The sequence below is a fragment of the Somniosus microcephalus genome, chromosome 5, assembly GCF_052327205.1.
Source record: "Somniosus microcephalus isolate GS21.2 chromosome 5, FLI_Smic_1.0, whole genome shotgun sequence".
NCBI classification, from domain to species: Eukaryota; Metazoa; Chordata; class Chondrichthyes; order Squaliformes; family Somniosidae; genus Somniosus; species Somniosus microcephalus.
The window spans coordinates 157,700,730-157,714,291 of NC_140991.1; the positions used below are offsets into that span (position 1 = coordinate 157,700,730).

The 13,562-nt window shown below is 48.9% G+C and overlaps 1 protein-coding gene across 1 annotated transcript in view; it reads left to right on the top strand.

The window, feature by feature from the left end:
* The window catches only part of scin (scinderin), a 242,577-nt gene extending 233,302 nt beyond the window's left edge, over positions 1 to 9,275 (top strand). Inside the window, exon 16 of the mRNA XM_085988386.1 lies at positions 8,758 to 9,275. Coding sequence (XP_085844512.1) covers positions 8,758 to 8,930 — 173 coding nt within the window. The 3' untranslated portion in view covers positions 8,931 to 9,275. The remainder of the gene's footprint in view (positions 1 to 8,757) is intronic.
* The last annotated feature ends 4,287 nt before the right edge of the window (positions 9,276 to 13,562 follow it).

The following is a 13,562-nucleotide window of genomic DNA, read 5'->3' on the forward strand; positions in this document are numbered from 1 at the left end:
TCAGGTTCATCTGATTCCAGTATTACCGGATCGGAGGTAGATACTATGGGTATCTCTGCTTCATCATTAGGCGTATAGAGTTGTGGAGTAGGTTGGCCCTTTTCGGATGACTCTATGATCTGGTCAACATGGCGCCTTATTATGCTTTCACCAATGTCCACGGTATACATCAGCGGTCCTAGTCGTTTGCAAATAGTTCCAGGCTGCCATTTCTCGGTACGGTAGTCCCGGGCCAAAACTTGTTGACCTATCTGGAAGGTTCTAGTTGGCCTTTCATTCATGCCTTGAAATTGCCGGTTCTCTACGTCCCTTCTGATGTTTGGCTTGATCAAATCCAGCCGGCATCTTAGTCTTCTATTGAAAAACATCATGGCGGGAGTTTGGTTTGTGACCGCATGTGTTGCATTCCGGTATGCCAACAAGAAGTTATCTACCTTATGTTGTAGATTTATGTCTTCATTACCCATGGCCTTTATGGCCTTCTTGAAGGTCTGGACAAACCTTTCAGCTAATCCATTGGTGGCGGGATGGTATGGGGCGGACGTGTAGTGCTTAACCCCATTGTTTTTTAAGAACTTCCTGAATTCTTCGGACACAAATTGCGGTCCATTATCAGAACAGATCTGTTCCAGCAGCCCATTCCTGGCAAATATGGTCCTTAATACTGTGATGGTTTTGTCCGTGGTGGTGGAGGACATCTTTATTGCCTCCGGCCACTTGGAGTGTACATTCACCACGATTAAGAACATTGAGTCCATAAATGGACCAGCAAAGTCGATATGTACCCTTTGCCATGGAGATGAGGGCCACTCCCATGGATGCAGAGGAGCTTGTGGTGGGGCGTTTTGGACCTTCTGGCATCCTAGACAGCTCTTGGTCATTTCTTCGATGTCTCCATTGATACCTGGCCACCACACAAACGCTCTAGCTAGGTTCTTCATTTTCACTCCACCCAGATGCCCCTCGTGAAGCTCCTTTAGCACTTTATGCTGGAGTTTGGGTGGAATCACCACTCTGGATCCACACATCAAAGTTCCTCGGCACACTGACAGCTGTTCTCTTCTTTGCGAAAATGCTGGCAACATTGGTTCGCCATGTGCTGGCCATCCCTTCACCGTTAAATCGTAGACTCGTGAGAGAGTTGGGTCATTTCTTGTTTCCTTTTCAATCGTAGAATTTGTTACTGGTAGACATTCCACTATGGTTGAGTGGAACATCTCCACTGGGTCCACTGTAGGCGCCTCTTCTACCGTTGGCAACGGTAGGCGCGATAAACCGTCAGCATTCCCATGCTGTTTTGATCCTTTGTATTCTATGTCATATTGGTGTGCCCCTAGGAAAAGGGACCACCTCTGTAGCCTTTGCACTGTCATAATGGAAACGCCCTTTTTAGGGTTGAATATGGATACCAACGGCTGGTGGTCTGTCAGCAGTGTAAACTTCTTGCCCTGTAGGTAATGATTGAATTTCTTTACTCCCCACACAAGGCTGAGAGCCTCCCTATCTATCTGAGCATAGTTTCGCTCAGTGGAGGTCAATGATCTGGATGCAAATGCGACTGGCCTTTCCGAGCCATTTGGCAACTTGTGTGAGAGTACTGCTCCAATATCATAAGGGGAAGCATCACAAGCTAGACGAATAGGTAGTGTTGGGTTGAAGTGAGCCAACACTTCCTCTGAGGTGATCAATGCCTTGCTTTTGCGAAAGGCCTTCTTATAGTCCTTGCTCCACTTCCATGGTACTTCTTTCTGCAACAGAGCATTCAGCGGGTGCAGCACCGTGGATAGATTTGGCAGAAACTTATGGTAATAGTTAATCAACCCTAGGAACGACCTCAACTGGGATACATTTTCCGGAGCGGGGGCCTTCACAACAGCTTCGATCTTGTCAGGTGACTTGTGCAGCCCCTCCTGGTCAATGACATGACCACAGTACGAGATCCATTTCTGAAAGAACTCACATTTCTGGCGATTAACTCGAAGGCCATATTCCTTCAACCTGGTGAGCACCAGTTTCAAATTTGCGAGGTGTTCCTCCTCGTCCTCTCCTGTAATCAGGATATCGTCCAAGTAACACTGGGTGCTTGGAATTCCCTGTAAGACCTGCTCCATGGCCCTCTGCCAAATTGCTGGAGCCAAAGCCACTCCAAAAACCAGTCTATTATATCGATACAAGCCTCTGTGCGTGTTGATTGTGAGATACTGGCGCGACTTTTCCTCAACTTCCATCTGTAAGTACGCTTGCGCCAGGTCTATCTTGGTGAAGTGTTTCCCTCCAGACAATGAAGCAAAGATATCCTCAATCCGCAGAAGCGGATATTGCACCGTGTGAAGCACCGGATTAACTGTGATCTTGAAGTCTCCACAGATGCGGACCTTCCCCGGTTCCCCTGGCTTGTTACTCGATGAACGCTTCATGACGGGAACAATGGGCGTGGCCCACTCACTCCAGTCCACCTTAGACAGTACTCCTGAACATTCAAGCCCTTCCAGTTCAGCTTCCACAGCAGGTCGTATCGCATAAGGTACCGGTCTGGCTTTGAAAAATTTTGGGTTTGCATGTTCTGCAATCTTGATTTTTGCCTTAATTCCTCTTAGTGTTCCCAGTCCCTGTTGGAACACCTCTTTAGCCTCATCCAATATTCTGGACAATCGTTCAGGTTTGACATCTTTCTGTCCGGAATCTACCGTTATTGCGTTTAGGGAGTGCCAGTCCATATTTATTTTCCTGATCCACTCCCGTCCCAGAAGTGGTGGACCTCCCTCAGGTAGTACATATAAGTCCATTCCTTGGTGTTCTTTGCCCTTGTGTATCACCTTGACTTTTATCTTTCCGATGGGGTATACTTTTTGCCCCGTGTATGTCTGCAATACTATCTCCGTATCCCGTAGGGGAATATGTTTGAATAACTTTTTGTAATCTTGCTTATTCATGACCGTCAACGCCGATCCGGTGTCCAATTCCATCTTCACTTGGACTTCTACAATCTGCAGTGTGACCCAGATAGTTTGTCGGTCAGCTTCCTTACTCACATTGTGAATTCTCAGACTACCCAGTTCCTTGCTGTTGGAGTCTGAATCCGAATTCTGTTCATCCGAGCTCTTCTCAGCCACCTTATGTACCTTTCTGTACTTTTTCTGCGGTGACTTTTTGTTGCTGGTCTTCTTTCCTGACCGGCATACTTTAGCTATGTGACCAAGCTTGCCACATTTTCTACATTCCTGGTTTTTAAACCAGCATTGGTTCTGATCGTGTGTTGTCTTCCCACAACGATAACATTTCGTTGTACCCGAAGCCATTTGATCTACGCTGAGTACCGCTGCCTTCAGCTGCATTTCCGCAGTGCCTCTCGCTGCGGCTTCGTGCGATGCTGCAATAGTGACAGCCTTATCAAGTGTAAGATCATTCTCTTCAAGTAGCCGCTTTTGTGTTCCTTCTTTCGACAACCCACACACGAAGTTGTCTCTCAGTGCCTCTTTCAGATTTTCCCCAAACTGACAGTATTTCGCTAGCTTACGCAGTTCAATTAAGTACTCCGCGTTGCTTTCCTCTTTCAGTTGCGTTCTCGCATAAAATTTAAATCGTTCCGCTAACATCAGCGGTGTGGGGTTCAAATGATCCTTCAGGACAGCAACAATATTAGCGAAAGTCTGATCCGTCGGTTTAGCTGGTGATAGAAGATGCTTCCATAGCCCGTATGTCTTTGCACCCATTGAGTTTAGTAAGGTTAGTGCTTTATCTTCATTTGATATTTTATTTGCCTTACAATATATCTCTATGCGTTCTACATACGTGGCCCAATCTTCAACATCGGCATTGAAATCGTTGATGTTACCACGCTTAGGCATCTTTGCAATCTTCTTGAGAAAACAAAAAGAAATTTTTCTTTAACTTTTTTTTCAAAACGGCGGTTTCCCGCGCTTGTCTTCTTCCCCGCCTACTTTCAAAATGGCGGTTTCCCGCGCTTGTCTTCTTCCCTGCCTCCGAAAATGGCGGCTTCCCGCGTTTGCTCGGTCTCGGTCTCCCTCGCTCGGTCTCGTTCTCCCTCGCTCGGGCGCTGTCTCTCCCGCTCGCTCGGGCTCTGTCTCTCCCGCTCGCTCGGGCTCTGTCTCTCCCGCTGGCTGTAACGGCGATTGCCGTATTGCTGCGTCCGCCCTCCCCAGCGGTTTTCAATCGTGCCTCCCAACCCCTCTTGCAGTCCGGTCCTTTCCCCCCCGGCTGCGGCTGAGTTCTCCGCGGTGTTTTTCAATTTTTTTTTATTTTCTCCCGTGCAAGCGGTTCTCGGTCGCTGCGCCTCACGGCCTCGGTCGCTGCCCGGCCTTTTTTTTTTTTACCGGTCGCGGTCGAGCTTGCTCTCGACGCTGTTGCGTCTCCCAGCCCGCTTGCAGCCCGGTCTCTCACACCGGCTGCGTTTGCCTGCACCGCGGCTTCCGTGCCTTATGCTGCCCCAGTCTCAGCGCCTCTGGTCCCGACTTCCGTCCGGCTCTTTTCCCCGGCCGTGGTCGAGTTCTCCGTCCTTATATCCTCCGTTTTTCCCTCCCCTACTTCACAGTCAACGTGGCCGACTCGCTGTTCGTTGCTGATCGGCTTACCCACCACCGTGATAGAAGGGATGATCCTGCCTGTTGCTGATGGAAGGCTTCGTGTTTGAATTCTTCCGTTGCTCTGCAGACCCGAGTCTTCTCTCAGCAGAATGATGAGGGCGGATGCCTCCTCTCAACGCCCGTTAAACTGCCTTGGATAGTCTCTGCCGCAGGGTAAGATCGTACTCGTCGCCACTGTTAAGTCTGTGTGTTATACTGGGAATTACTACACAGACCACAAGAGGAAAAATTAACAGGTCTTTACTAATCGAAGGTCAGGGCGGAACTGCCCAATAAATCATTACACAGCACTTATATACCGGTGTGGTCACCACCGGTATTACAGTATACAGCAGCCAAGATAAAGTAGTGCAACCCTTAAAATAGTTCTCTTAAAGGTGGAACGTTACATACACTACACATTACATTAAATAGAATCAGTTTAAGGAAGAAGGGAAAAATCAGTTACAAAACAGCCAAAATACTGACTGGCCAAGAGATAAACTAAATGTATCAATCAGAACCCATGGATTTAAAAGGTAGAAATGTCTCTATCATGCACCTACAGGCAGTACCTACATTCTGTTATGAGCCAGACAACATAACTTAAAACCAGAATATGGTATGCTCTTTATTACAAACCTTTAAATACCAGCTTCCCGTAATCCCCACCCACATCTCTGGTAAACGCATCCCGTTTATAGTACAGGAGTTTTATTTGCATAAGTCAGGTCAAATGAAAATGCAAAAAATGGCTGCCACCAGTTTGAGCAGCTAAAGTCCTCCTTTTCTCCACTGCACACATAGTGAAGGTGTTTCACTACAACTCATACAGATAGGCCTAGAAATTCAAGTCGGCCAGAAGCCTGCCGGTAACAGTGCCAGCCAAGGCTAGCGGCTGACTGCAGAAAGAACGCAGGCAGTACCGGGTGTATTTTGGTGCTGCCTGCTAATTTACGTCAGTGGAGCAGAAATCTGTGGTGCAACGCACACTTTCCGGCGCTAAGCTCAGCAGGAGGCCGAAGGTCACATCTGTTACCACATGAATTTAAGGAGAATGAGGAACAAACGAGTCAACCTGTAGCCCATCTACAGAACAGTTGCCATATTTATTACAGCAATTTACCTGCCACCCGCTCACCAATCCATCAATGTTACAGTATTGCATTCAGCACTTGTGAAGAGAGCTCCTCTTGTTTTATGGGATCCTCCTTTCATTTATATGAGGAGAAGCAGGGAGGGTGTGGGTGTAAAACAGGAAAATTAATGGTTTTTGTACTGTAGTCTGTACCTCCCATTGAGCTGAAGAAGACATGCAGCATTCGGTGTTGTTTAAAGAGAAGCCGTTCCCTGCAGACACCATAGCTGAAAGGGAACACTGTTCATTTTTTTTTTGCCATTGAGCCAAGGTGACCCATTTAATGCTTTCAAGGACTCTCCCTGTCACTTTAAGCACATTTCATTCAAAAGGAATAGAGACTAAGCAAAGCTAATTATTTTAAATGCTTGTTTAAATTTTCATGTGGCAGGAAGAAAAAGATATAGAACAGGAACGATCAAATCCAGCGCTTTGTAGTTTTAGAAACCATTACACTGTAGTCATAATTTCATTGATAAGCTGGGGTCACTTTAGCGACTGGCTTAGGAGTGTAGAAAATAAGGGGGTGTTTTTGGTGTAATGGGGTTATTGTCTCTGGTCAGTCAGAAGTATCTGAGCTGCTCCAGGTTTCGAATCGCTCCCCTTTCTGGTTCTGACCGCCGGACTTATTTCAGTAGTGATGTAGACAAAACAAGACTCATGGTTGGGTGCAAAGAAGACCTGTATTTATTGAAAATAAAGATATTGCTGTACAGTGAAAATAATAGTGAATACAGCACACCTATACTTAATACAGCACACCTTTACTTAATACAGCGTACCTTTTTACTTAATACAGCACACTTTTGCTTAATGGGAGGAGAAACAGACACATCGAGGGAAAATTGACTAAAATTACTATTTAATAAAATTCCCCTTTAATTACCACCCCTTATACCTATCTAGGTTGCCTTGTAATGGGCCAGAAAGTTTTATGCTCACCAGTAAACGCCTGCTCCGTGCCCCTGCGGTCCTGCCTTGGATTCTTCACCGCCCCGAAGTAGAGATACCCCAGTAATTCAAAATTAACTGCTGGTATTCCACTTCTTTGGGCGGGTGTGCTGAGCTGTTCTTCTTGTAGGCAGGGCCAGAGGCAAGGCAGCAGAGAGAGAGAGAATGGCTTCCTGAGGGGCTATCTTTTTACCCCATTGGGAGCCGTTGTCTTTGCGCCCAAATCTGGATGTATCTGGGCTATACAAAAGGGACCGAACTGTCCCCATTGACTGTAATGGGTTTGAATGTGTTACCCATTCATTTTAACTGGTTTGTGACTATTTTGAAATGTCCCACTGTATCCTTAAGTGTTCAGTCAACAGCACTCAAGTGCTTTTGTAAACAATCCATTGTCCTGCGGTCACTGCCCAACCGCAACTGATTGACAGCTTTAAGTACTTAAGCCCTTGAGTCAACATTGTAGTGGGCCTATAAACAAACAACCCTTTGTCCTGTGTGTGAAACTTCCTAAACTGCAGTTGATTGACAGTTTCAAGTACTTCAACATATTCACACAGGCTGGTGTTTTCAAATCCTTTTGTCAGCCAGCGATGGGAGATATTCAGGCAGGCTGTCTTTGTCTTCTGCCACGAGGCCTGACAGCCATTTTGATACCCTGGGTTTTTAAGGTATATTCCACCCAGGTTTTCTTTAATCAAAAATAATATTCTTCGGGGGCTTTAGAAATGTTCTGAAATTCTTGCAAACCTTACAGAGGGTCTGACAACTGAGGGCTTTTTACTATTCCATGGTGAGGAGAGAGTGCTCATAACTGATAACTTCAAGAATTTCAATTCACACATCGGATTCCAGAGATCGAAACACTGAATATCCATTGGTGATTCCTAATCCAAACCTCAAGCTTACCCTTATAGTCACTCAGCAGTAATCAATTGCAGTATTCAGCATCTTCCCATTTGTTACACAATCAGTATTACAATCTCAGACAGGACAGTTTCAAATAAGGAAACCACCGAAAAAAAATTCAACTTTACCTACAAATCCCAAGGGTTATCTGTCAAAACCTAGGTTTGCGATTAATATAAACAATGCATTAGCTATGTGGAGATAATTCTATCTTTACCGTCTGGCTGTTTTAAATTTGTCACTTGAAGCACCCTCAGGGAATTGCTGTTTACGATGGTGAAGCACAGGCGTGCTATAGAGAGGGCGATAAGAGAAGTGACGATCTCCAAAGTGGATGAGCGGGCATCAATTCGGTGTTGCACACCGATTGACGGCACGCTCCTACTAATTTAAATACTTTCCGCGAGGCCAGGCAACGGCAGCACTGCCGTACTGCCAAAAAAGGCGGCCGCCACGGGACCACCAGCAGCAGGCGGAAGTGAGGTGGCCATCATTCTTTTTCCCAAAACAGGCCTTAAATGCCAGCACTAACACTTCCAATTTCTAGGCCATAGACTTTCCTCAGCAATTAGGAAAGTTCTCATACTCACAAAATAGGTTTTGACAAAGAAGACCTTTTGGCCCATTCAATCTGCTTCTACTTAAATATCAACCCAACCATCTTTTTATTACAGTATATTGCTATGTCTTAAGTGGGTCCAGTGACGTGGCATCAAACACCTTGTGGCCCTGGTACATTGTATAGGTTTACATACTCTGTCTCCTTGAATACCTCTTTCAGGCCTTTCCCGCCTTTTCTCTCTCCTCCCCTGAGGTGTCTCTTTTGGATATTGAAGAACCCTAGCATTATTTCTAAGGCCCTTCATGTTTCTGGGACTAGAACTGTGCCCCGTACTCCAGGTTTGGCTTTTATCAGCGCACGGTGTAGCTGACCTCTAGGAATTTGTACTCATTTACACCATTTTCCTGGGGTTTCTGCGGCTCTACCATTGAAGTTAAGGCAGATGAAATGCCTTGCAGAAATTCATGCCCTGGGTGATAAAAGTGGACAGACTCTTCCGTTCCCAAGCATTGATATGCCTCACCTTTATGTGGAAAAATTGCACGTTCAAAAAAGCTTTTACACAGTGTTCCATACAATGTATAACAGTGATTTGTTTTCTCCCCCTATATCAGCAAAACAGTTCATTGATTCAGATCCATCTGGAAGGGACAAAGGGACTTCAATCATTGTAGTGAAGCAGGGATTCGAGCCCCCAACATTCACAGGTTGGTTCCTCGCCTGGGATCTGAACAAATGGGCAGGAGACCATGTAAAGAAAGCTATGGCTTCACTGAAAGTGGCATAGAATTCAACCAGCACCAGCTTTGTAACTTTCCACAAAAATCAACTGCAAACCTACTTTAAAGTATATAACTAACACGAAATGTCTGCTTAATTCCAAATTGAATGTATTTCTGCTGCCTTTCAAATGCTTTTGGTGTACTACTACAGTTAATTTGTAATCTTTAAATTTTTCTCGTGTAATAGTTGCATTCTGTGATTGCATCTATCTATATCTATCTATATCTATCTATCTATCTATCTATCTATCTATCTATCTATCTATCTATCTATCTGTCTTCTATCTATCTATCTTCTTCTATCTATCTATCTATATATCTATATTATATAATAAAGCGGCCGATCTGTCTGTCTGTCCTTCCGTCTGTCTGTCCGGCTATACACTCTATAAAGTTACAGAGCGTACCTACACGTGCGTTACATCAAAAGAAAGCTTACGATTCCAGAACGGTCATAAGCATATTTATGTTTCGGCGAGACAAAAATTGCGCCCGCGGTATCCAAAAAACGTTCAAAATTCCACTCATTATCCGCTCATTAGCATAGAGTGACAATAAGGTCGACTAATCGTACGGTAGAGTGACCCGACGGTCGACCAATCGCTGCGTTGCGGGGGCGGGTTCGTCGCACGTGCGAGCGGGTCCTCCTAGAGTCGAGTGACAGGACGATTGACCAATCCTACGCATCGGTGACATGACGGTCGACCAATCGGTGCGTGTGTGGGCGGGCCTTATCGTTCTGAAATGAGGTGAGTGGCCGCCATCTTGATTCCAAACTGTTCATTTCTTTTTCCCACTTTCTGCGTGTTTCTATTCAAATCTACATTTCCAGCAAAAAAAAAGTTGCTTTTAAAACACAAATTGTTTTTAAAAAAAGTTAATTAATTTGTAAATCTTTTCTCTAACCTCTATAATTGTCCTACCTTTCACCGTTTTACCAGGCTGCGAAGCCTGGGCCTCTGTTGCCCAGCCACGCCCGAGTTAGGCACCTCCCGTCGCGATCAACAAAAGGCCCGCGATCGCCGCCATCTTTGTGAAGGCTGGAGGGGGCGGGCCTGAGCCGAGCGTCACCACCGCCACCATCTTAGTAAAGGCGGGCGAGGCGGGAGTCAGCGCGCACGTCAACTTCCGCCCGGAGTGCGACTTGACTCCGGCCGTGCCTCACGCGGTAGGTTGCGCGGCGGCGTCTCTCTGGTCTTGAAGCCGGCTAGGGCGGGGGGGCCGGGCTCGGGAGGGCGGAGCTTGGGATGGCGTGTCTTGGGGGGGCGGGGCCAGGGAGAGCGCAAGTGCGGGGCTTGGGGGGGCCGGGCTCGGGAGGGCGGAGCTTGGGAGGGCGGGGCTCAGGGGGCGGGGCCCGGGAGAGCGCAAGTGCGGGGCTTGGGGGGGGCGGGGCTCGGGGGAGCGGGGCTCGGGAGAGCGCAAGTGCGGGGCTCGGGAGAGCGGGAGGGCGGGGCTTGGGAGAGCGGCATCGCGGGGCTCGGGAGGCCGGTGCTCAGGAGGGCGGGGCTCGGGAGGCCGGTGCTCGGCAGGGCGGGGATCGGGAGGCCGGGGCTCGGGAGGGCGGGGCTCGGGCTGAGCCATGTCAGTACGTGGGGCGGCACGGAGCTCCGCGGAGCCATCGCCGGCAGAGGGGAAAGGGTCTGCTAGCTCCCCCCCCTCCCTTTCTCCCCCCCCTCCCGTTCTCCCCCCTCCTTCCCCCCCACACCCCCCTCCCTCCCCACACACCCCCTCCCCTCCCCCCCCACACACCCCCTCCCCTCCCCCCTCCTCCCCCGCCCCTCCTCCCATTCTCCACCCCTCCCCTCCCCTCCCCATCCTCACCCTCCCCCGCAGTCGCTCTCTCTTATCCCCCCAGTCGCTCTCTCTCTTCCCCCCAGTCGCTCTCTCTCTTCCCCCCACTCGCTCTCTCTCTTCCCCCCAGTCGCTCTCTCTCTCTCTTCCAACAACAACATGCCCTCGAAAAAGCCCCGGCACCGCCGGGCACTCCAGCTAGGCAGTGGGGAAAGGGTCTGCTAGCTCCCCCCCTCCCTTTCTCCCCCCCTCCCTTTCTCCCCATCCTTCTCCCACCCACACCCCCCTCCCTCCCCACACAACTCCTTCCCTCCCCACCAACCCCCTCCCCTCCCCCCTCCTCCCCTCCCCCGCTCCATCCCCCCCACCCCGCCCCTCCCCCCCATTCCCTGCCCTCCCCCCTCCCCTCCCCCTCCCCCTCCCCCCAGTCGCTCTCTCTCTTCCCCCCAGTCGCTCTCTCTCTTCCCCCCAGTCGTTCTCTCTCTTCCCCCCAGTCGTGCTCTCTCTTCCCCCCAGTCGCTCTCTCTCTTCCCCCCAGTCGCTCTCTCTCTTACCCCCAGTCGCTCTCTCTTCCCCCAGTCGCTCTCTCTCTTCCCCCGTCTCTCGCTCTCTCTCTCCCCCGTCTCTCGCTCTCTCTCTTCCCCCCAGTCGCTCTCTCTCTTCCCCCCCAGTCGCTCTCTCTCTTCCCCCCCAGTCGCTCTCTCTCTTCCCCCCAGTCGCTCTCTCTTCCCCCCAGTCGCTCTCTCTTCCCCCCAATCACTCTCTCTCTTTCCCCCAGTCGCTCTCTCTCTTCCCCCCAGTCGCTCTCTCTCTTCCCCCCAGTCGCTCTCTCTCTTCACCCCAGTCGCTCTCACTCTTCCCCCCAGTCGCTCTCTCTCTTCCCCCCCAGTCGCTCGCTCTCTTCCCCCCAGTCGCTCTCTCTATTCCCCCCGTCGCTCGCTCTCTTCCCCCCAGTCGCTCTCTCTATTCCCCCAGTCACTCGCTCTCTTCCCCCCAGTCGCTCTCTCTTCCCCCCAGTCGCTCTCTCTTCCCCCCAGTCGCTCTCTCTCTTCCCCCCAGTCACTCTCTCTCTTCCCCCCAGTCGCTCTCTCTCTTCCCCCCAGTCGCTCTCTCTCTTCCCCCCCAGTCGCTCTCTCTCTTCCCCCCAGTCGCTCTCTCTCTCTCTTCCCCCCAGTTGCTCTCTCTCTCTCTCTTCCAACAACAACATGCCCTCAAAAAAGCCTCAGCACCGCCGGGCACTCCAGCTAGTCTATCTATATATATAAACCGGTCTGTCTGTCTTTCTGTCTGTCTGTCCAGCTATAAATCAAAAGTTATAGAGCGTAACTGCACATATGTTATATCAAAAGAAAGCTTATCATTAGGGGACTCTAATAGGCGTATTTACGTTTTGGTCAGACAAAAATTGTTCGGACAGTATACAAGAAACTTTCAAAAATCCACTCATTAGCGGTTGACCAATCCTACCTCTCATTAGCGTTGAGTGACGTGCTGCTTGACCAATCCTACAGTTCACTCACCTGATGCTTGACCAATCAGTGCGTCGCAGGCGGGGCCTAATCCTTCAGCCTCCCGAAACTTCGCCGCCATTTTTTTCATCCCCACAGCGACAGCACCAGCCAAACAAATCCACACATTGCAGCTCCGGGAGCAGGAGGTGAGTTGAGTTCACTCGGGCCGCGCCTCACAACCGCTCGGCCCGAGACACACAGCGGGCGGGGGAGCGTCAGCGGCCGGCCATCAACCGCACGATCCGCGGGGGAGCTCAGCTCGGGTCCATCTCAGCTGCAGTGCCTGGCCAGGCCTGAAGCGCTAGGCCCCGCACCGCCGGTATCACAACGGCACCGGGCCTGAGGCGCTAGGCAGGGAGAGGGGAGTGAGGGACAGAGAGAGGGGGAGGGAGGGAGAGGAGAGGGGGAGAGGGAGGGAGAGAGAGAGGGGACAGACAGGGGCAGGGAGACCGCGTGGCCCAAAATTGCCCTGGCAACGCCGGGCACCCCCAGATAGTTTAAATAATAAAGTAGCTGATGAAACAATTACAAAATGTATAACATTTTAAGGATTTTGTAATCCATAGGTAAGTAGTCACACGCTACAACTATCAACACGGAGTCAGTCTATCAAAATTAGGCCTATTAATCTTCATTTAAAGTGTCACATACACCTTAATACATTCTTCATTAAAAAATCAAGAGATAAAAGTTGGAAATTATATCATTTAATATTAAATCAGAGTGTTAGGGAGTGAATTTCTGTGGGGGTTTACACCATTTTTGGGAGTTTCCACAGCTCTTCCACTGAAGTTATAACGGATGATCAGGAGAACTACCGTGGAAATTCACCCATTTAGTTCCTAACTGGCAAATTGCTCATGTTAATGAATGATTGATTTTAAATTGATCCACTCTGTGTGAACCTTGAGTAACTGATGTCAATAAACTAGTTTCAAAGTCGAGGCTTATCTAAACTGTCTGGCTTGGAAATTTCACGGTGCTCCTGATCTCTTGCTGTGTCCTACGTATAATTTATTTAAGATGAATCCTGCTGGATAGTATCACGAAGGCAGAAATTTAAAGGGAAAAGCTTATTCAGTTACTGTTACTGATGCTGTTAAAACTTTATTGTTGCTATTATTGTTGCCACTTTTTTTGTATTTTGCTGTTGTCATCTGCCTTCGTTTAGTTTACCTAGTGTCTACCATTTACACTCTCCTCATTTTTAAGTAGGGGAATAATGGGGTAGAAAATGGATTGCGCAAAATTGGGAGTGTTGTATAATGAGCAGCTGATCTAATATCATCCGTGTTGTACTATCTCCAAAAGTTAAAGCTACCCCGCATGTGCAAC